We start from the raw sequence: 22,253 nt of genomic DNA on the forward strand, positions 1-22,253 counted from the left end.
AAAAAGATCATGTACCTGGCCACAAACAAATATCCTCAAATTTCTAATTTAAATTAGAAATCAATTTAGTTACAAAAGATAACTTCAAAAATTTTAAACATTTGGAAATTTTTAACACATTTTGTAGATTAAGAATGAACTTAAAATGGAAATTAGAAAATTCATAGAACTGAATGAAAAAGAAAATACATTACATATCAAAATTGCTTTGGTGCAGCTAAAGTAATATGTAAGGAAAATTTATAGCCTTAAATGTACATATTGGACTATAAAAAGTTTGAGAAATGAATGTTGGAGAAGACAGAAACAAATGATCTTACTATTATGAAATCTTACAGATTTCATCCATGAAGTTTCATTGTAGTGGCTCGGGAGGGTCTGTTCAAACCATCCAGCATTTACCAACCGTCTACCATTATGAGTTGCTATGGGGAATTCAAAATTGAACCAAGTCAGGTTGCAGAAGCTCCAAGATCTGGTTTGGCAGAGGTCTAGGCAGTGACCAGAATGCTAAGAGACTGGGTTGGCAGGATAAACTCAGGTGAGTCATGGGAAGGCTGGAATGCCAGGAGAGGAGTGGTGGTGAAGGTTTGTGAGCAGAGAAGTCACAGGCACAACCACGCCTTAGAGAAATGGCATCCCAGATCAACTTACCTTCTTGAGTGATAAAGTCATCTTCAGCGAAGATGTTGAAGTTGCCACACAGCCCACAGGTCTTGTTGAAGTATCTGTCTGACAACAGGACTTGAAAGTTGCCGCCGCTGTCAATCCTGGCCACAAAGCCATAGGCCTCACTGGACAGCTTGTAGTACCCAGCCTCAGTTTCTAGATAGAGCCCTTTGGAGGCATAGGGCATGGAGACGCTGGAGGGACAAGGATGAGTTCAGGAAGTGAGGTTTTCACACATTTTCTGGATGTCCCTCTCACCCTTCAACCCCAACCCCACGCTACAGGGTTCAGCCTGTCGCTTCCTCTGGGCACATTTCCTTCCTCTCTCTGAGCTCCAGCTCCTTCATCTGAAAAATGAGGGGTATGGGCAAGGGGGATCCCCAGGGTCCTTTCTAATTCAGACATTCTGGGCGTCTGACTTACCTCTGGTCCCCCTGCAGCACGGTACCGTTGACAAACAAATGGATGTCAAAGAATTCCCCGAGATACACAGAGAGACTCACTCTCTTGCCATTTTGGAAGGCTCCTGAAAGAGAAAAGAATCAGCAGTGGTGATTATTACCCAAAAAACGTTCATAAATTTATTTATAATCATCATCCCTATAATCTTATCTCAGTGAAAAACTCCCAAAAAGACTTACATGGGCATCAAAAATCTCCCCAAAAATCTCATTTACTCACTCATCTTTCCATTCATCTAAAAATAACTGTTGAATGCCTTTCAGATACAAAGTCCTCTAATAATTTCTAATATTTCTCAAAAGGAAAATGTAAAAGCATGACTCCTTCCTTCTGCAAGTTTGTGATCTAAGTATAAAGATAAGATCAGTGTTAGAAAATGTTCTCTCGGGACAGCCTAACTCGGAGTCCCTGGGATCTTGTTTAAAATGGAGATGCCTGAGTCCCACCTCAGTTGACTGAATTTGATTCTCTGGGAGAAGTTTAGAGACACTGTAGGTAAAGTGCCTCACTCGGTGTGGGGGACTTAATCAGGACGCAATAAATGATCCACGCTGCCATTAGGGACAATTGAATCGCCAAACGCATGATAACGTAGTCTCTGACAACAGTCCAGTTGTGAGGGGCAGACACAGAGACACGGGTGATGGCAGTTGACATGAAAGCAGGAAAACAATCAGGAGCCCCATCCTGCAGCGTTACAAAGACTCAACAATCCACAGCTAGCCCTTGAGAACTGAGGCTTGTGCTGGGCCCTTGACATTCAAAGATAAGCGAGAGGCCATAGGAGATGAAGGCGCCAGGAGGAACAGGGTAGAGTCTGAGGCTCAAGCCTTCAAGACTGAGAGATTGATGGAAATAGGGAAGACGAAGGGCAGCCAGTGAAGACAGAGACGGAAGATGCCGGAGAAGGAGAGGCAAATGTGGGGACACAGTGCCTTAGGGTTCCTGAAGAAATGGGACCTAGGACCCAGGTGCAAAGGTTAACCTTGACCATGAGGAAATGTGCCTTCTCAGGAGAGGGTGGGCTCCAGGTCCTCAGCAAAGAGGAGGCAAGAATGTCTATGGAACTAAGCCTAGAAGACTCGGGACGGTTTGTTGACGTGAAGTGCTGCTGCCACAGCTGGGGCCACTGGTAAAGAGAACCAAGGAAGGGGTCGCCTCAGTCACAGCCTGGCAGGTCTGAGAGGGGGCCTGTGCTGGACCAAGGCTGCTGGAGGACGTGACCACCTGGTACACACACACATGCGCACGCGCACACACACGCACACACACACTCCTAACTAACTGGAATGAGCCAGAAAATAGACTTGTTCCTGGTGAGATCACAGTGAGGGCCATCGCATGTAAATAACCAGCCCATTCTCAGAACATGCTTGAATGATAAACTGCCAGCAGCTCAGAGACCACCAGGAAAGGCCCACAGACCACCCACAGTCCACAGCCACGTTCCACAGAACTGTGGACCAGCACCGTCAGGAGGAACAGGAGATGCCAACCAAGCGAAGGGGTTTGTCCTATTCGACTGAGAAGTCTTGCCTGCACCGCATCTTCACTTAAAACAAGCAAATCCTTAAAAAGTTAAGCAAACTTTCTGACAGCAAGAGATTAGCCAAGAAAAACAGATAGAACCAGATAAATCAGTGATTGAACAAACTAAAAAGTTAATGGCAGGGGCCGGCCTGGTGGCGCAGTGGTTAAGTTCGCACGTTCTGCTCCAGAGGCCCAGGGTTTACTTGTTCAGATCCCGGGTGTGGACCTACGCACTGCCTATCAAGCCATGCTGTGGCAGGCACCCCACGTATAAAGTTAAGGAAGATGGGCATGGATGTTAGCTCAGGGCCAATCTTCCTCAGCAAAAAAAGAGAAGGATTGGTGGCAGATGTTAGCTCAGGGCTAATCTTCCTCAAAAAAAATGTTAAAATAATAATAATAAAGTTAATGGCAGAATCTGAGTGATGGGCATATGAGGGTCCACCCTGGATGGCTGAGGGAGGACCTAAGGGCAGTCAATCCACATACAAGGCAGGAGGGTAGCAAGGGGATTTTGGAAGTGGGTCCTGGAGAAGTCTTCAATTCAGAAAAACATGCTACAGCAGCACAAAGGATCCTGGAGATCATCTAAATAAGCAGCTTTAAGACTTTTTGCAGAAAACAGAGTAAAAACACAATTTACTTCATGACCCAGTCTGCACACACTCACACATCTCACATAACAGTACCAACTCCTCCCATGTGCCATGCACACAGATACTTTCTGATGTCTTCTATTCCATTTAATTTAATTTTTTTTAATGCTGGTTACAACCATTAATTGATTTTAGGACGCCTAGGTTGTGACTCAGTTCGAAAAACACTAATCTAGACTAAATCCATTTTACAGATGCAGAAACTGAGGCCTTAGTTTACAACAGGGTTTCCCCACCTTGGCACCATTGACATGTGGGGCCAGACCCCTCTCTGTTGCACTCTGTGCGGGGTGGGACAATTAGCAGGATCCAGGGCCTCTCCCCACCAGATGCCAGTAGCGTCCTCCACCCCGCAATGTGACAACTCAAAAATGTCTCCGGATACTGCCAAACGTTCTCTAGGGGAAAAATCACCCCGGCTGCGAACTATTGGTTTACATGTTAACACGGGGCAGAGCCCACACTAGATTTCCTGACTCCAAGTCCAAACCTCCCTTCACAGCACGAAGCTGTCGCACAGGCACCTGAGTGCTCTGGGCTCAGTGAACCACTAATGCGGGGAGAACTCTAGCTTAGCCTCATATTTTATTTGTTTCATTCTCTCCCGCAGGACTCAGGGAGCATCTGATGACGTGCAGCCATGAGGAAGACGAGCCATAAGAAAGTGCCGGGGAGGGAGGAGGAACTCCCACACTCCACCAACCCGCAGGTTAGCACGTCCTGAAACTGCTAGGAAAGGGTGGGCTGGGTGTCCACCCAAGAGGCCAGAGCAAACCAGAGAAGTTCTCCCCTGTGGCCTCGAGTCCCGTCTGGGCTCTTGGACGCCATGACTGAGGCGCTAAGCGAGAAAGCAGGGCTCCCCAGCGTGTTGGAGTGAGAAGCATCCCGGGAAGCAGGCCAACTGTTGGAAGCAGATCAGATCTGGATGCTTTCTCCAATTTAGGGTGTAAACCCACCACTCTGCGTTTCTAATGAACACTTCACCCTCCACGCCTGTGATTCTGACACAGGTGAACACGGTCCAAACAGCGAGAATCAGCGATCTGGTCTAAAGGCACCATTTACTGACGTAGAAACTAAGGCTGCAGATGGGGAAGTGACTCAGCACATTGTTGGCTGTTTCTGGCTCTCTCTGGGCTGGTCTGGGAGCCAGGTCCTGCTGCAGGGCTTAGGAAGAGCAGTCTCTCCAAGCAGAGGGCACCAGGACTCCCGCCGTCTCTCCCTGGTCCCCGTGCTGGCAGGCTAGGAGACCCATGGTCTTGACCTGGGACCCTGGGGCCTGCCTGACCAGGAGCAGAGATTGAGGAAAGGGGACTTCCCTTTGCACCAGGTGGTCCTTCACGCTCAGACATAAACACTTTACCCAGGATGTGAACAAGGTCCACAGGCACTCGAAGAGGAATGTGAATTTGTGGTTCGGAATCGAGGAAACAGGATGTCATTGGAAAACAATGGAGCAGAGGTGTGTGCAAGGACACAGTCACGTGTGGGGAACTGAAGTGCGGCTTCCAAGCACGTTGGACCCCTTCCCCTGGGCTCAGGGCCACAGGCCCCTGAAGCAGCAGTGCCAGCCCACCCTCACAGGCCCAGCCTCCCAGATTATTCCTCTCCTCCCAACAACCCCACCACCACCAAAAACAGAAATGGTGCCACCCATTCTCTCTGAGGGTAGCAGCACGGTTTTCGGTGGGAATTAAACCAATCCACATTAAAGTGTGACTGACCCATAGCCCGGTTCAGGCCAATTACATGCCAGAAAAGTGACACGTAACAAGAGTAAGTTGTTAAAAGAAAAGACTACTGGCCCAGTAGGGTGTCCCCCTGGGATGTTTTGATGTTTGACACAGCCCCACAGTTCCTCCTTGACCACCAAAACTCAGGAAAGGATGGACAGAGAGGTCCGGCCTCTGACACAAACCCACATGGGTGTGTTGGAGGGTGTTACCCTGACCTTCATGGAAATGCCCTTGAGGTCCCAGCAGCCTCTCCTCTCCACCAGGTTCATGTCCAACAAGTGGACGCCCTGTGTCAAGGCAGCTGCTTCCAGTCACTAAGGTTTGGGTAACACTTCACGTTTGCAAATGAGGTATCTCCCCTAATCCTCACAGTATCTCCACTTTAAAGATGAGGAGATGGAGGCCCAGAGACGCTGAGTGGCTTCCCTAAGGCCTCTCAGTGAAGAGGAGAGCAGAGATGAGAGCCCAGTTGTCTGACTCCAACTCTAGCTGTTTCTATGCTTCCATTTCCTGCTGGGGCAGAGCCACCAGGTCATATGGGATGGAAAACAGCCCATCAGCACAAGTTGATGAGCCCAACGTTGGAGAGGCCCAGATTGGTCAGGGGAGCTTCATGGAGGAGGTGACAGTGACAGCCCAGAGGCACCAGCGCAGCCTGAGTCTCCCCGCCCACAAGGGCTACCCTTTAGCAGGGAGGGGTCCCAAGTTTGGCTTAAGTAGGGAGAGGGAGTTTTCCAACGTGCTGCTCAACTGCCTGAGCCCAGAATATGAACTCCGTGTCTGGTCCTAAGATTTCGCTACGTGCTGTTTACAAACCCGTCTCTGGGAGAAGGAGTTTGCAGCAGAGCCGAGCTCAAACAGATCATGGATCAAGACAGTAACCCCCTCCAGGGTACGCTAGTGTCTCCATGGGGTCCGCCTCCCTGGAAACTCCACTGAAGCCCAAAGCCATGGTGTGGAGACGGTGTCACTATTTCTTCTTTCAAAGCCTTCCTCCTGTCCCTCCTAAGCCTCCATTCCCAATGACACCCCCAGAGCCGTCTCAGGTAGAGGGTCTGTGTTACCTCCACTATGACTTCTAAGGTGAAGAAATTCACTTAAAGACAGGGGCCACCTGAGGTGGGAGGAGCTGAGCCTCCAGCTTCCCAGAGAAAGTGAAGGGGTGCTTTTTCTTCCCAGCTGCTGCCTCTGACGCAAGGTGTGTCCCCAAAGTTCAGTGTCCAGAATAGCTTCCTCGATTTTTCACGCCCTAGGGATGTCTCTGGTCCTTTTCACTGCTGCCCGGTTACCGTGGCCAAGGCCACAATGCCTCCCACCTCTCTCCCTTTCCAGATCATCTTGGCAAAGTACCAGCTCCCTCCGAGCCTTCCCCTTGTACAAGACTCTGTGCTTCCTCCTCAGTGCCGCCGAATCGAGAGACAAACTGGCCGTCAGACCATAGGACGCGGCACTCAGCCTCACCCTGTGACCCAGCATGACGTCCCAGTGATCCCCAGCCCTCTGCTTCTCAAAGCTTGGTCCCCAAACCAGCAGCATCAGCATCAGCATCAGCATCAGCTGGGAACTTGTTAGAAATGAACACTTCAAGGCCACTCCAGATCCACTGACGCAGAAACTCTGGGTGTGGAGCCCAGCAACCTGTTACCAACCAGCCCGCCGGGAGAACCTGTGACCCGTGCTAAGGTTTGAGAACCATTGCTCCAGCCACACTGACCTCCCCACTGGGCTGCATGGAATGAACATATGCTCCTTCTAGCCCCTTCCCCATGCTCAAGCTGTCCCCACTGCATGGAGCCCCGCCCCGGTCCTCTCTGCCCAAACAAAACCCCTCCCCGAAGGCTCCTCACCCACCATGCTTTTCAGAAATCAGCTCTTGGGTGCCATGGAGAACCAAGCTTCATGGATCCCCCCATCCAGTGTTAACAGAGACCCCTGGGAGCTAAGCACTGGCAAACTAAGATGAGAGATGCAGTCTTTGCTCTTGAGGGACTCATGGAGGAGTAAGAAAAATGGCAGTCCCCTGCAGTTCAGTCCGCTGAAGTCACACTGCCATGGGTTTTCCAGTAGGGGCAGGGCAGGCGGGGAAGACAGCACAACCAGGCAACCCAGAAAGCAGGAGAACCTCATAGCTATGGCCAGCAGACAGCTCGCTCAGCTCCCAAGCAGAGCCTAACCCAGCGCTGGACACAGAGGTTGCTGCAGCCAGCCTTGTTGACTGGCAGAGTGACAACCCCAAGAGCCCTATTGCCTGCCTCTCACATAAGGGTCTGGGTGTTGACAAACACTCTCTCCTTGATCAGACCTGAGTCAGGCTCCTCTGAGCCCTCTTCTCCGTTAGGTCCTCACCTTGGCTCTGTCCTTGGTCTGCTTGGTCCAGTTTTAGCAAGAAACCTGCTGGGTCAGTTTAGTGGAAATCCCCCACCCTCAATATCTAGTCAAATTCCTCACACCTCCCCCCAAAATCATATCCCCCTGACCTGCCTTCAGCAAGAATCCTGTCAAGTTGGCTTACCAGAATCCCCACTACTCCTGGTGCTTCCTCTTGATCATTTTCCATCCACTGACCCCCACCCTGCTCCTTGGTTATAAATCCCCACTAGTCCTTGTTCTATTAGATGGGGATAGAAGCCCCATCTCTCTCTCCCCTACTGCAAGCCCCCCTATTGAGTGGCCCCTCTTGAATAAAGTCTGCCTTACTGTCTTTAACAAGTGTTATGAAAAATTTTGCTTTAACAGTGTGGGTCTGTCCACTGCCATCTCAACTCCCGAAGGCTGAGAGCTCCACATTTGTAGGTTTCGAGGCATCCCTCCCTCACACACCACACGCATCTGATTAATTCTTAGAGAGTGATGGTCACCAAACTACAATTTTCCATCACCACCTCCAGCCCTACTCCCGGCCTTGGAAAGTGCCTTCTCTCCTCTCTTGACCTGAGAAGCCTAGGATCAAAATCCAGCTCCTCCTTTTATCATCTGTCAGCCCTTGGGAGAATCATGGAACTTCCTTGGGCTTCAGCTCTTCATTTGTGAAACAGGGGCGACTGTACCTGTCCCTACATCTCAGAGCTGCTCTCCGGGTGCAGAGGTAACATAACAGTACCAGCACTTTTCCAGGAACACAGGAGGTGCTCAACATCAGCTGGATACTCTGAATTCCACCAAGAACCTACAACGATCCCTCCCTTTTGCTAGGAACTTTGTGTGTTGCAATGCACCTTCTGGTTCACCATTTCTCCTGATGCTCCAGAGCTCCCAGGGTGGTGTCTGGACGCAGAGCAATGGACACACCCACTGGAAAAGCGTGAAGACTCTCTCCATCCCACCGTGCTCCCATGGGGAGAGACCCAGGGAGAAGCCAAGGGAAGCCCTGTGTCGTGGAAAGGCCATTCCCCTCCACACTCTCCACGGGGATCTTCAAGTTCAGGCAAGAATAGGTACCCTCACCAATTCCTGGCAGCGCCTACCCCAGGGTTGAGCTCAGCTGGTCCCCCAACTCTGAATTTCTCCCTCAGTGCCCAGAACTCACCGATAAGCGAGAAGGAGCGTTTCTGGCAGTCCCCAGCCAGGAGGTAACTGCAGTCTCCCGCAAAGCTGTACATGCTCTCATCAAAGGTGTTGACGAAGTCACCTCCAAAGAGGCTGCATCGGCCCATCGATGACCTGCCAAGAGTCCCTTCCGCACAAAAGGTCCCTGGAGGGAGAGGCCACAGGTGAGCACAGCTGGGACCACCAGCCCAGACCGCTCCAGCCTTGTAGAAATGAGGCCACATCTGACAAAAACTGGGCTGCGGGGAAGTACTTTCCATCCTAAGCAAGACTAGAGCTGTTGCTTTCAGCCCACAGATACGGCCCAGGACTCACAGAAACAGTGAAGGAGCCGTTTTTCAGGAAATCTATTAGCTCTAATGACATTTACTTACTGATTTAAAACATAGCACATGTTCATTATAGAAAATTTGGAGAAGATAGAAGAATAATACAAAAAAGTTAAATCATCTGTTACAAACATTTATCAACAACTGGAGTTGACATTACAGTGTTTGTCTTTCTGTTCTATTTTACAGCATATATACAATCAAGGATTTTTTACAAATTTGTGATCATCCTGTGCAAATTATTTATAACCTGTTTATTTCTCAATATATTGTAAGAATTGATCCATTGCATATACTTCCAAAACATGATTTTTAGTGGCTGCATTATATTTTGCAACTAAATGTGTATAGTATAGCTCCTCAATTTTAGGTTCTTAGCATTTTTCCAAATTTTCTGATATACAAATAGATTGCATATAAATAAATAGATTGTAAATAAATATATAATGAACATTCTTGTACATTAATCTACTTGTATATCTTGAACAGATTAACTTCTAAACAGATCAGCCTGTGTGCCTGACACATAGAATCTATGAAGTGACTTCTGCAGGGTCACATGCTAACTTCGAGGGGACCCGCCTGCCACTTTCACACTCTGTATGTGTATGTGTGTGTGTGTGCACGCGCATGCACAGGACACCTAGTAGGAAGATGTAGAAGGTGTGACAAATGTACATTTTGCCCTGGACCAACCTCAGCAGTAGGCTGGATGCTGCTGGCTTGAGCAGGCTAAGTGGAGCAGGCCAGGGTCAGAAAAGGGTCCTTCCTGCTGTTCACAGACTCAGATTCTCCACCAGGGAAGGAAGGCAGTGTCATGCAGAGAAAGGGGGCAGGCCTGGGACCCAGGAGAACTGACCTCTGATCTTGGCTCTGTGTCACTTTGGAGCAGTCATTTTTCCTCTCTGACCCTCAGTCTCTTCATCTGTACCAGGAGAGGTTCAACTAGATGACCTCCACAATCCCTTCTAAAACCAATAATCTATCCAAATCTTGGATTCCTTCTTCCCCATCCCCCATCCCCATCATATAGGACTGTTGTGTGTGGCCCTTGTGCTTCTTAATTCCCCAATCGGAGAAGACATTTACAGGCACCTGCTCCTTGAGAGACACAAGTCAAGGGCAGAGGGCTCTGCAGAACCTTCATAAGAGGAATTAAACAGGTAGCCACTGATTGTGGCAGGCCCAACACCAGCCTAACATGGAGCAGGGCACACAGGTGAGCTCCAGACACACCTGCTGATTCCTGGAAGAAAGTTGTTCCCAATGGCCCTCGGGCAGGAGGGAAGAGTGGCAGCACTTTGGTACCTACCTGGCAAGGTGAGGGCCAAAGCGAGCAGCACCCTTGCGAGCCTGGCAGGAACCATCTGCAGAGAAGCAGGAGAAATGAGCCAGTGGTCACTACCTGTGTAGGTGGCTGCTGGTCTGTGCTACTGCCTGTGTGTGACGTGGGAAGAACATTGTTTTTAAAGCAAGATAAGAGATTGACCTCTATTTGCCCCTTGAACGTGAACTGCTGGTCCCCAGAAAAAGCCCATGGCTAGAGCAGGGCTCAAGAGTAACAATCACCTGGAGCCAGGGCCCAGGCCACCTTCCCCCAAACAGCAGTCCCAGAGCCAGGAGAGGGGCGGGGAGCTCTGCCTCACCTCCATATGCCTCCAGACCAGCCTAACCTCTCATTTCCCTGCACTCCCGCAGCAGCTGAGAGCTGCTGCCCACCTGGTTCCTTCCTACCTCTTCATCCTTCCACACTTGGCAGCAAACTGAGAAGTGGGAACTGTCTTATGCTTCTGTTCCTACCACCAGCACCCAGACTTAGAGGACGCTCGGGAACCACGGATTAGACCACGGTTTGCTGCTCAGTCACCCACAGGGTTCCAGGGCTGCCTTGCTTCTCATCCCCAGCACTGAGCACGCTGGTGCCCGGCACCCAGGAGATGCTCCAGCAATGTTTGCTGAGTTGATCTGATAAATAGACAAGAGTCCAGCAGCCCTGGACCCAGGCAAGGTTCCCCACTATGCAGTCCCCCCGAAAGGGACGATTGACCCTGGTGGGCAGAGCACACCCCAAGTCCCCTAGAGCCCCTGCTCAAGGTTGCTAAATTAAGTGCAGAATCTGTCACCTGAGATTCACTGGGGGTGACTCCTTTCCTACCCAATGCCCCACCCCGCCAAACAAAGGAGAGAGAAACCCAATCAATTATGCATCTGTGGAAGGAACACTTTGATGTCATACGACCAAGTCTTGGACTCAAAGCAGCGTCCCCTCCCCTACAACCTCCCAGCACACAGGTGCATCAGGCTGCTCCCAGAGGGTACCCAGAGGTGAGGGCAAAGCTTGTTCCAGTCTCATCTGGTCAGGTATTACAAGCTGTGAAACCCAAGCCTGAACAGGAGCAGCCACAGGACCCCTCAGAGGCAAGTGGAGGAGGGGGCATTAGGATGGTCTCTAGCTTTGAATCACCCCTTAAACAAAGCCCCTCTGGTCCAGGGACAGAGAATCCCAGCCCCCCAAGAGTAGGATCAGCCCTGCATCTTCTCCCACAACTGAGCCAGCCCTTCTCCCCAAAGCCATACCTTCCTCTGCAAATGGGGGCTGCAGGGGTCTCCAAGTTCCCTGGGAAATGGCCTCGGCCACGCAGTGGGGCTGCCAGCCCTAGGCCATGCTCCCCAGTAGCTGCTGCTGCTGATGGGGTGGCTGCGGCTCCGGACTGTCCTGCTGTTGACTGACCCAGGGACTGCGGACTCCCTGCGGCTGGGGGAAATGAAGGCCAAGTTGTGACGTCCACCAACCCCCTCCTTCACCACCACAATAGCTGTGAGCTGCCACAACAGGGGACTGGCCTCCTCTTAATTGCCCAGAGGAAACAATGAACGGAAATGGTATTAGAAGCACCTCCAAGCTGATAAGGCTTTGAACAGTTTGGTGGGAGACCTCTAAGCAGCTGCCATAAGGAGCTGCCTGCTCTCCCCATGGCCCCCACCCCAGGTCCCTGGTCCTCCCCACACACTGTGCTCCATACACGGATGGCCAGGAATGCTGCTTGTACCGGGCAGGCTGGTCCAGGCCAGAGAGGAATCCAGACCAGACCAACACAACTTCAGGATCCAGCTTCCAAGCCAGACCCCAGGGAAGTCTGGAAAACACCTCCGCCTGAGCCAACGCAGCAGCCATGTTTGGAGGAAGGAGAGAGTTAATGCTTCCTGTCCACGCCAGGTGTGAATGATCCAGTCCTGGCCCCTGACAAAAACAGCCCCTTTGGGGCCTGGCTGGGGCTAATGGACCAATTAAAGATGGGGGGCCTGGTCACAAGCCCAGGCCTCTGTAAAATGATGGCTGAGTTGTGTGATTCCAACACTCTCCCCAAAGACTCTTCCACCCTCTCCTGGTGCCCTGCCTCCTCCCCGACCACACACGCACACACACCCGACACACACCACACATAGACCATACACAACACACATCACCCACACACACACCACATATACACCACATACACACACCACACACACACCACACATATTACACATATACCACACACACACACCACACATATTACACATATACCACACACACACACCACACACACACACAAACATACACCACATACACACACACCACACATACACCATACACACACACACCACACACACACACACACAACATACACCACATACACATACACCACATCACACATACACACACCACATATATACCATATACACACACCACACACACACCACACATATCACACATATACCACACACACACCACACACACACACCACACACTCACACACCACGCACACAAACCACACACACATGCCCATCCTTCTTCCCAACCTCCAGTTCCCAAGAGCCAAATTCTCCACATCATCTGGGAAACGAATTCCTGCTGAAAGAGGTGGCTGATAAAACAGGGGAGGAGGGGCACTCTCTCCTGGTGGGACTCCAGGCACTGGGACAGGCCGCCTGAGCCATAGTCGGGTAAGGAAGCACCTCGTGGCTTCTCCCTTCACATTACCTGCCCTAAGACTTTGGGAAACCACATGTCCCCAGCTACCCTTCCCCACTCACATACCTCACAGTCCACCATCCCTTGGCCAGCCCCGGAGAGGAAGATGAGCATCCCCAAGAAAGAAATGACCCAGGAGAAAACATAGAAAAATCAGGTCAAAGAGCTCAAAATAAGATAGTACCAAAAATTCAAACACTGATAATCAACAGTAAAAAGAAAGAGATTACCAGAATGAATGTCTTTTAAAAGACTCACAATCCAGTGTTGATTAACAGACAGGCCTAAAACACACAGACACAAAGACTACACGGAAAAGCAAAGGATGACCAAGAGAAGGCTGACGATACTACCATCAGACAAGAGAGACCTTAAAATAAAAGTCATTATTAGAGGGAAAGAGGATAAAAAGGTGAATGCACCAGGAAGAGATAATTATAGATTTATATGCACTTCTTAAAATAAGCTCAAAATTTATAAAGAAAAAAGTGATTGAATTATAAGGCAAAGCAGAAAAGGCTTTGGGTAAAAGTCAACCACATCCACTTATGGAAAACAAGCACACAGAAACATCTTAGTAACCTACAAAAAGAAGGAAATGTCCTTGACTGAGAAATAGAGCAAACTTCACAATTATGGTAAAATACAAGCGACTTTCCCTTTAAAAACTGGAACAAGACAAAGACGCCCCATATTATCACTGCTAGTCAACAATGGGTCAGATGTCCAGGCCAGTATGGTAAAAAAGAAAAGGAAATATAAGATATATGGTTTTGAAAGGAGAAAGCAAAATACTTATTATTTGAAGATATGACTGTCTATATAAAAAAATTCCAGAAAATTCTGCATGAGTTATGAGTTCAGCAGTTTGCTAAAACAAGATTAATTTTCAAAATCTATGATGTTCCCATATAATTATAAAATGAAATCTTCAAAGTGACCCTATTAGTAAAATAAATACTGTAAGGCACTTAAGAATAAATACAATAAAATCTACATAATACCGTTATGCAAAAATCACAAATTTTATTGCAAGACATAAAAGAAAATCCAATGAGGAGATACACTGTGTTCGTACCTAATAAATCATAATATTGTAAAGATACCAATTATCCTCAAATTAGTCTATAAATTAAATGCAATTCCAATCAAACTGTACCAGGGTTTGTCACGAAATTAGATAAGCTGACCCACAATCCATATGGAAAGAAAAAGACTAAGAATAGTTCAGACTATTTCAAATTTAAAATTGTCAACAAGAAATGGACAATTGCTACTGTCAAAAAGACAAGAAATAACAACTGTTGGCAAAGATGTGGAGAAAAACGGAACCCTAGTGCACCATTGGCAGGAATGTGAATTGCTGCAGCCACCATGGAAAACAGTATGGAGGTGCCTCAAAAAATTAAAAATAGAACACCATATAATTCGGCAATTCCACTTCTGCCTATTCATTTGAAGAAAAAGAAAACACTAACTCTAAAAGGTAGATGCACTCCCATGTTCTTTGCAGCCTTATTTACAATAGCCAAGATGTGGAAACCACCTAAGTGTGCAACAATGGATGAATTGATAAAGAAAATGTGAGATAGATAGATAGATAGATAGATGGTGGATAGATAAATAGATACACACACACACACACACACACACACACTGGAATATTATTCAGCCATCAAAAAGATAGTGAAATCCTGACATTTAATGACAACATAGATGGAGCTTGAGGGTACTATGCTAAGTGAAATGTCAGACAGAAAGACAAATGCCAGGGGCTGGCCCCGTGGCCGAGTGGTTAAGTTCGCACGCTCCGCTGCAGGCGGCCCAGTGTTTCGTTGGTTCGAATCCTGGGCGCGGACATGGCACTGTTCATCGAACCATGCTGAGGCAGCGTCCCACATGCCACAACTAGAAGGACCCACAGCGAAGAATATACAACTATGTACTGGGGGGCTTTGGGGAGAAAAAGGGAAAAAATAAAATCTTTAAAAAAAAAAAAAAGAAAGGGAGAAACAGCCCAGTGTCATTAGATAAGTGATATAAAAAGGCAACTCACAGAAAAGGAAGAAACCCTGTTGGCCAGTAACATATGAAAAACCATTCAACCCCACTGGTCATCAGGGAAATCCAAAAAGAAACCACAGTAAGTTATCTCCCCACCAGACTGACAAGGATGTGGGACTACCGGAACCGCCTGCTGTTGTTAGGACAAATGGTGTATCACTTTGGAGAAAAATGTGGAAGTAGCTATTAAATTTAAAGACGCTCTCTGTCATGGCCCAGCAGTTGCATCCCCTGCATATGCCCCTGGAGAAACTTCCATCCATGTGCACCAAGCAACTTGCATAGAATGTTTACAGCAGCGGCGAATGTAATCACAAAAATGTGTAAGCAACCTAAATATACTTCAACAGCGTGACTAAATAAATTGTGGTACATTCATCCAATGAAAAGGCAAACAGCAATTAAAAAATAATCTAGGCTGCATGTACCAACACGGATAAATCCAAATAAGCAAAAAATAAACGCAAGTATCCACTTACAAAAGTTTTAAACGTTTCTCTTTGAATCTGTTGTGACGAATGTAGATCTTAGTCCACAAACTTGTATTTGCAAGATATGTCACGTCACTTTATTTCTTTAAAGCGAATTAAACCCAACCTTCCTCATAGTCAGGGTAACCCAAGAATCTAGAAGGGTGCTGGAGCGCTCAGAAGCAAGGTCAAGGATCTCAGATTCCTGGTCCTCCCTCTGGCTGTTTCCTCCTTCTCAGGCCCTCACGACTCCTTTAAAGACCAGCAGTCCAGCAATGTCCAGGCCCCGTGGGCGTGACCTCTGGGTCAGGCATCCTCTACTCCCCAGGCCGCTGCTTCAACTCCGTCATGAATGCCAAGAAAGTGTAGGCAAGGCAGGAGCAGCCCCAGTGCAGGGATGCCAGCAGAGGACGGCAGCGGGCTGAGCCAGAGCCCCCACCTCTCCCCTGTCTGTGGCCCCTCCTTCTTCTCGGGCCTCAGGCCCCCCAGTCAGCGCACTCAACTGCCTCCTGGACCCCCACTGAGCACACACCCACCCTAAGCCCACGATGCACTCCGGGATGCTGCTCGCCACCCACCGGCATCGCTCCCCAGACCAGACGGGCCTGTGCTTGGCTCACACGGGCCCATCACCTGAAACGCCCTGCCACGCCTCCCACACCTGCTCTCTGCTACTCGTCCTGCCATGTCCCTCCCCTCTGCAAAGAAAGGATTTGTCATTTGGTGAACTCCTCTGGCACTCTGCTAGGTGCTTCATATACATTCTTTTACTCAATCCTCCTATATTAGTCTCCTGGGGCTGCTGTAACAAATTCTCACAAACTGTGTGGCTTAAACAACAGAAATTTATTCTCTCATAGTTCTGTAAAAGAAGTCTGGAATCAAGTGTCAACAGGGCCACACTGGCTCTGAAGGTTCTGAGAGCTTCCTTGCCTCTTCCAGCTTCTGGTGGCTCTGGACGTCCCTTGGCTTGTGGCTGCATCACTCCAGTCTCTGCCTTCATCTTTCCATGGTCTTCCCCTCTTCTCTCTGTGGGTCTCCCCTCTGTGTGTCTCATACGAGGACACCTGTCCTTGAAGTTAGAGCTCACCTAAGTAAGTTAGGACGATATCACCTTCATAACCTTGATTAATCTGCAGACTCTTTTTCCAAATAAGGTCACGTTCACAGGCTCTGGGGGTTAGAATGTGGACATATCTTTTGGGGGCGTGCATTCAACCCACTGCACCTTCTAACAACCGTTTGTCTTACAGATGAGGATCCTGAGGTTCAGACAGGCCGAGCAACTCGCAGAGGACCACACGGCTACAAAAAGGCACCCAGCGTCTGAACCCACTTCCATCTGATGGAAAACCCATGTGTCTTCCTCTACACTTGTAACTCTTCTAGGAACCTTTTCTCCTTTCCTCCCTCCCTCGTATCCCACTTTCCTGACTAGAAACCGATTTCCTGCCTTTGAACCACCCCTGGACGTCTCTAGTAGAACCCATCTGGTCATGCATCTTCCTGTTTGTCTTATCTCCTCTATAGCAACAGCTCTGCTAGAACAGGGACCATGCCTTACTCATCCCCGCATCTCCCAAAGTGCTTGGCATGGAGCGTGGCACATGATAAGTGCTCCATAAATGCTTGGTGAACTCCCTGTGGTGTTTAATTAACATGTAATATTAAAATGTAGCTCCAGGGTTGAATCTGCAGAGAAAGAATTGCTCAACACCTGAGGAAGCTGTCAGCTGCTCTCTGATTCATCAGCACCAGCACCGAGGTAAAAAAGCCCTCACCACTGAGGCCAGGGGGATGGTGCACAGGGGAAGTCACAGGATTGTGCTGCTAGGGGACAGTGACGTCAGCCCAGGGTCATCCACCCATGTGGCATTCTGCAGCCGTAACTCGTATGACACTAAGGCGCTGCCTGTTTCTAAATGACACTGAAATTTCTATTTTATCGGAGTATAACACCCTTGACTGGAATATGAAGACTGCTTTCTCCAAATATAGGTGAACATAGGTGGACACAGCTGGGAATCCGGATCTGCCCAGAATAAAGCTGCGTCAACCGCCCAGGGCAGCGGAGGGTGCGGCCTGGCAGAGAGGGGCGCGCACAGGGCCGCGGGTTACGGACTCCCCAACCCCGACTCCGCTCAGCACACCTGGAATCGGCCGTCACGACCTAGACCAAGTCAGAGGCCAAGCCACCACGTTTTACATTTGACGGTCTAAGCCCAGTGATTTTAATGGATATTTTATATATTAAATGCAATTGATCAATTAGTAAATTTGAAAATTGCCCAGGGAGCCTTTCCTGAGTGAATACTTCCACCGAAGTGATTGGTTTTCCTGGGATCGTGTAAAGCTCTTGGCATGTGAAAGCATGCTACTGGAAACGACAGCCATAGACATTAGCCAACACGCTGAGCTATATGAGTGTTTGAGGTAGGTCTGGGGGCCTAGTTCCATTGGCCTGATGCTCCAACAGCCCAGAGCACACCTCAGCTGTGACCTGTGGTGACTTCTCCCGCCTCCAACCTCATACTACTCATGTGGCAAGTACGTACTATGCTTTTGGGCCATTTTTGTATTTTTTCATGAGCATGAGATGTACTGATGGCTTATCTTCTTCATCAGACCATCAGTTCCAGGAGAACAGGAATAGAGTTTTAAAAGCAGCTTGACTTCCCAGACTGCAGCCCACCTCCAGACACAGGACCAGGACCCCTAGCAACAGCGACACTCCATATCGCTGAGCCTCGGTCACCCCGCCCTGCGCTCTGGCTTCCTCCCGCGGGTTATGGTGGACGGGATATATGAGCGCTGCCGAGGGCAGAGAGCAGCCGTGCAGCCTCACACTAGGGAGACGGAAGTCTACACCTGGAGGTCGCTCTGTGCCAATTTCCTAAACAAAAATAAAGGAGGTCCACAAATGGTACTCAAGGGTCAACAGAGAGAGCGCCCACCTTCAGCCAGGAGGACGCTAGGAAAGGCTTCAGCAAGGGGCAGAGTTTAAATTGGCCTGGGTAGGGTGGGTAGCATGATTTTTTAACTTTAATCGCTCTTTTATTATTATAAAAATAATGTGGTAATTGTAGGGAAAAAAAGTATGGACAATTAAAATTAAGAAAATAAAAATCACCCATAATCCTACTACCCAGAAATAATAGTTTAGCGTGTTACTTTCCTTTTTTAAAAAATGTATAATTTAAAAATGTAATACAATTTTTAAATGAAATCTTCCTATACAGAGGGTTTTGTAATCTGCTTTTTCTGCTTTTGAATATATGATAAATATATTTTAATTCATTAACACTTCTGTGTTTTTTTGCTTTTGTTCACCATATTTCACTTCATGATATTCCACACATTATATAACCAGTTCCATATTGATGGATGTTTATGTAGGCTTGTTCTACTTTTTCTTTGTATTAACAATGCTGCAATAAACATCTTTGAAGCTGTATCAATGCACAACCCTCAGGATTATTTCCATAGTATGAAATTCCCAGTCGTGGAATTTCTGAGTCAATGGTCATCCACATTTTTAAAGTCTTTGATGATAAGGCCAAATAGGATTTTGACAGGTGAAAATGAGGGCAAAAGGCATTTCAGATGCAAAGAAAGAAGTGAAAGCATAGAAGCAGAAAAGGTCTGGGCATGTTAAAATAAATAACCGACTGAACAGGCCAGTAGTTAAAGCGCATAAAGGAGTCTAGCGGGGGATAAGACAAAAGGAGTGGTGAGACAGTGCGTCAAAGACCTTGAACCAGGGGAAGGGTTTGTGTTTATCCCGCAGACCCTGGGTGAGACACTCCAGCTGCAGTGGACACGGAACGTAGAGGAGCCAGATGGACAAAGGGAGCCCATTCAGGTAGCTGATGGACTCTCCAAAGAGGCACAGTGAGGGCCTGAGGGGAGCCATGGGGCTTGAGAAGAGAAAAGTAGATACAGCCAAGCACATTGTGGCAGTATGGAAGGCAGAGTGACGTCCCAAAGACATCCTCATCCTAATCCTTAAAACCTGTGAATGTCACCTTACTGGCAAAAGGGACTTTGCAGGTGTGATTAAATTAAAGATGTTCAAATGGGGAGGTTATCTTGGATTATCCAGGTGAGCCAATCTAACCCCAAAGGGCTTTATACGAAGGGGCAGGCAGGTCAGAGCCAGGGAAGCAGACGGGATCACAGAGGCGGAGGTTGGGGGGTAAGGGTCCTCGAGTCAGGGAATGAGGCCAGCCTCAGAAGCCAAAAAAGGCAAGGAACAGATTCTCCCTAGAACCCACAGAAGGACGGCAGCCCTGCCGAGACCTTGATTTCGACCCATCTCAGACTTCTGACCTCCAAAACTGTTAGATAATCAATTTGTGTTGTTTTAAGCTGCTAAATTTGTGTGGCAGTTTGTTACAGCAGCAATAGGAAAGTAATCCAGGCAGAGACCACATGCCACACAGCCCTGCTCTCCTGAAGGGTGTCCCAAGGAAGCTTTGCTAAATTAGTGTTGACAGGGGTCAAAGACGAGGGACCCCTACAGGCCAGGGTTAAGGGCCCCTAGAACTGGGCCTGACAGATGAGCCGAGGCAGAGAACAAGCACACATGGGCGGGTGTGACTTTTGGGGACAGTTGGGGCAATGCTGCCCAGAGGCAGGAGGGTGGACGAGTTGACCTCTGCCTGCCTGTGGAGCAAGTTCTCTAGGGTGTAACTAGCACAAATGCAAAACCTCAAGGGAGAAAAGACTTCCTAGCAGGGCTCATCTTTGCCTTTTCCTTACAGTTCTGTAGCATCTCTTCTCCTATGTAAGATAATAAATCTGTATTGTTTAAATAAATTTGTAAACTCCACAGGAAAGAGACCTTTCTTGGCAGTTCACTCCAAATAAACAAATGCACCAAATTTCTCAAGCCAGGTTACCAGCTCCCAGCACATACTGCCAGCACCTCAGCTGGAGGGGAACCCTCCCCCTCCACGTCCTCTCTTCTAGGGACCCAGACATTTATGGGCAAAACAGCATGATCATTTCCCTCCTTCACAATCACCAGCACAGTGATGATACGCCTGCTGTACAACGTCAAAAAAATGGTCCAACTTTAGACTAATCTCCTTGTGGTCTCAGTAACCATGACACCACACTATTATTGCCACAGAGTGAGAGACGGCTCACACCTCTGGCCGAGTTTCTGGTCCTAGTAGCACAGAAGGGTTCCCGAACCAAGAACCACCATCCCAGGGCCTGAGCTTCTAATTTTACAGACAAAATGTTATCACAATTCTAAACTCGTATGCCTCTTATAAAATACCTTCAAAATACATACGTTGATAAATTGACTTCAAAGTCTTTCTCAGTTATCCATAGGTCAAGCGGATAAAATCGCTAAAGATAGATTTTTTAAACAATTGTTAAACCCAGGAATTGTACTCTTGGGCATTTATGCCAGAGAAATGGAAACAGGTTCACACTAAATCCTATACATGAGTGTTTATAGCAGCTTTATTCACAATAGACAAAAACTGGAAACAATCAGATGTCTTTCATTGGGTTAATGGTTAAACACGCTGCAGTCCATCCATACATGAAATACTACTCAACAATAAAAAAGAACAAACTATTGGTACACACAACAACGTGTATGGGTCTCTAGGGAATTATGCTGAGTGAAAAAAGGCAACCGCAAAAGATTACAGAGTGTATGATTCCATTGATATAACACTCTTGAAATGACAAAATTATAGAAATAGAGAACAGATTAGTGGTTGCCAAGGGTTAGGAACAGGGGAGAAGGGGAGGCGGGTGAGAGAGAGGTAGTTAAGGTTATAAAAGGGCAACGGGAGGGATCTTTGTGGTGACGGCCATGTCTTGATGTGGTGGTAGATAACAAACCTACACACGTGATAAAATTGTACAGAACTAAATACACACACACACACACACACAAATGAGTACAAGTAAAATGGTGAAGTCTGAATAAGATGAATGGCCTGTACCAACGTGATTTCCGGTGGTGATATTCCATTATGGTTTTGCAAGACGTTACCATTAAAGGAAATGTGTGAAAGGGGCGGTGGATCTCTCTCCATCGTTTCTTACGACTGCATGTGAATCTACAATTTTCTCAAAATAAAAATTTTAACTAAAAATTGTTTTTAAAAGACAATAAATAAGTTTGATCTAATGTATCTGTTTGGAACTCTGCACCCAATAGTTAGAGAATCCATGTTCTTCTCGGGGACACACAAGGTAACCAAGTCAGCCCACTTTGCCCAGGACTTCCCTAATTTTAGCACTGAAAATCCTTCATCCCAGGAAAGCCCGCAGTCCCAAACAAACTGGGATGGTCGAGCACCTCAACATTTACAAAAATTAATTACACACAGTTCTCAACATAAAACAATTCTCAACATATTTCAAAGAATACGTAACATATATACCATGTTCTCTGACCACAATACAATTAAATTGAAAAGTCAACTTAAAAGATTAAAAAAATCCTCCTACATTTGGAAATTTTAAAACACTCTGAAATAACTCACAGGTCAAAAAATAAGTCAAAGAGAAATTTTGAAATACTTAAAATCAAGCGATATGAAGATACTCCATATTAAACAATATCCAAATTGTGTGAAGGTGCAAAGAACCGTGTTGGCTCTGCTGTCAGCTGCTAAAGCGGTGGGAGCATAAACACGATGCCTTTCTGTAAGGCAACTCGGCAACACGGGATGCACCAGACTGCTTTAAAGTGTTCATACTCTTGACCCACTAAATTCTACTTCTAGGAATTAAGTTAAGGA

General features: G+C 47.7%; 1 protein-coding gene across 3 annotated transcripts in view; it reads right to left on the reverse strand.

Moving 5' to 3' along the window:
* The window catches only part of VWF (von Willebrand factor), a 184,322-nt gene that overhangs the window by 141,712 nt on the left and 20,357 nt on the right, over positions 1-22,253 (reverse strand). Inside the window, exons 3-7 of one of the 3 annotated variants that reach the window (XM_070269189.1) lie at positions 11,506-11,683; positions 10,241-10,295; positions 8,580-8,744; positions 1,093-1,195; positions 655-863 (exon numbers count right to left, since the gene is read on the reverse strand). In XM_070269189.1, coding sequence (XP_070125290.1) covers positions 655-863; positions 1,093-1,195; positions 8,580-8,744; positions 10,241-10,295 — 532 coding nt within the window. In that variant the 5' untranslated portion in view covers positions 11,506-11,683. 3 annotated transcript variants of the gene reach the window in all.

Source organism: Equus caballus, chromosome 6 (assembly GCF_041296265.1).
Source record: "Equus caballus isolate H_3958 breed thoroughbred chromosome 6, TB-T2T, whole genome shotgun sequence".
Lineage (NCBI taxonomy): Eukaryota > Metazoa > Chordata > Mammalia > Perissodactyla > Equidae > Equus > Equus caballus.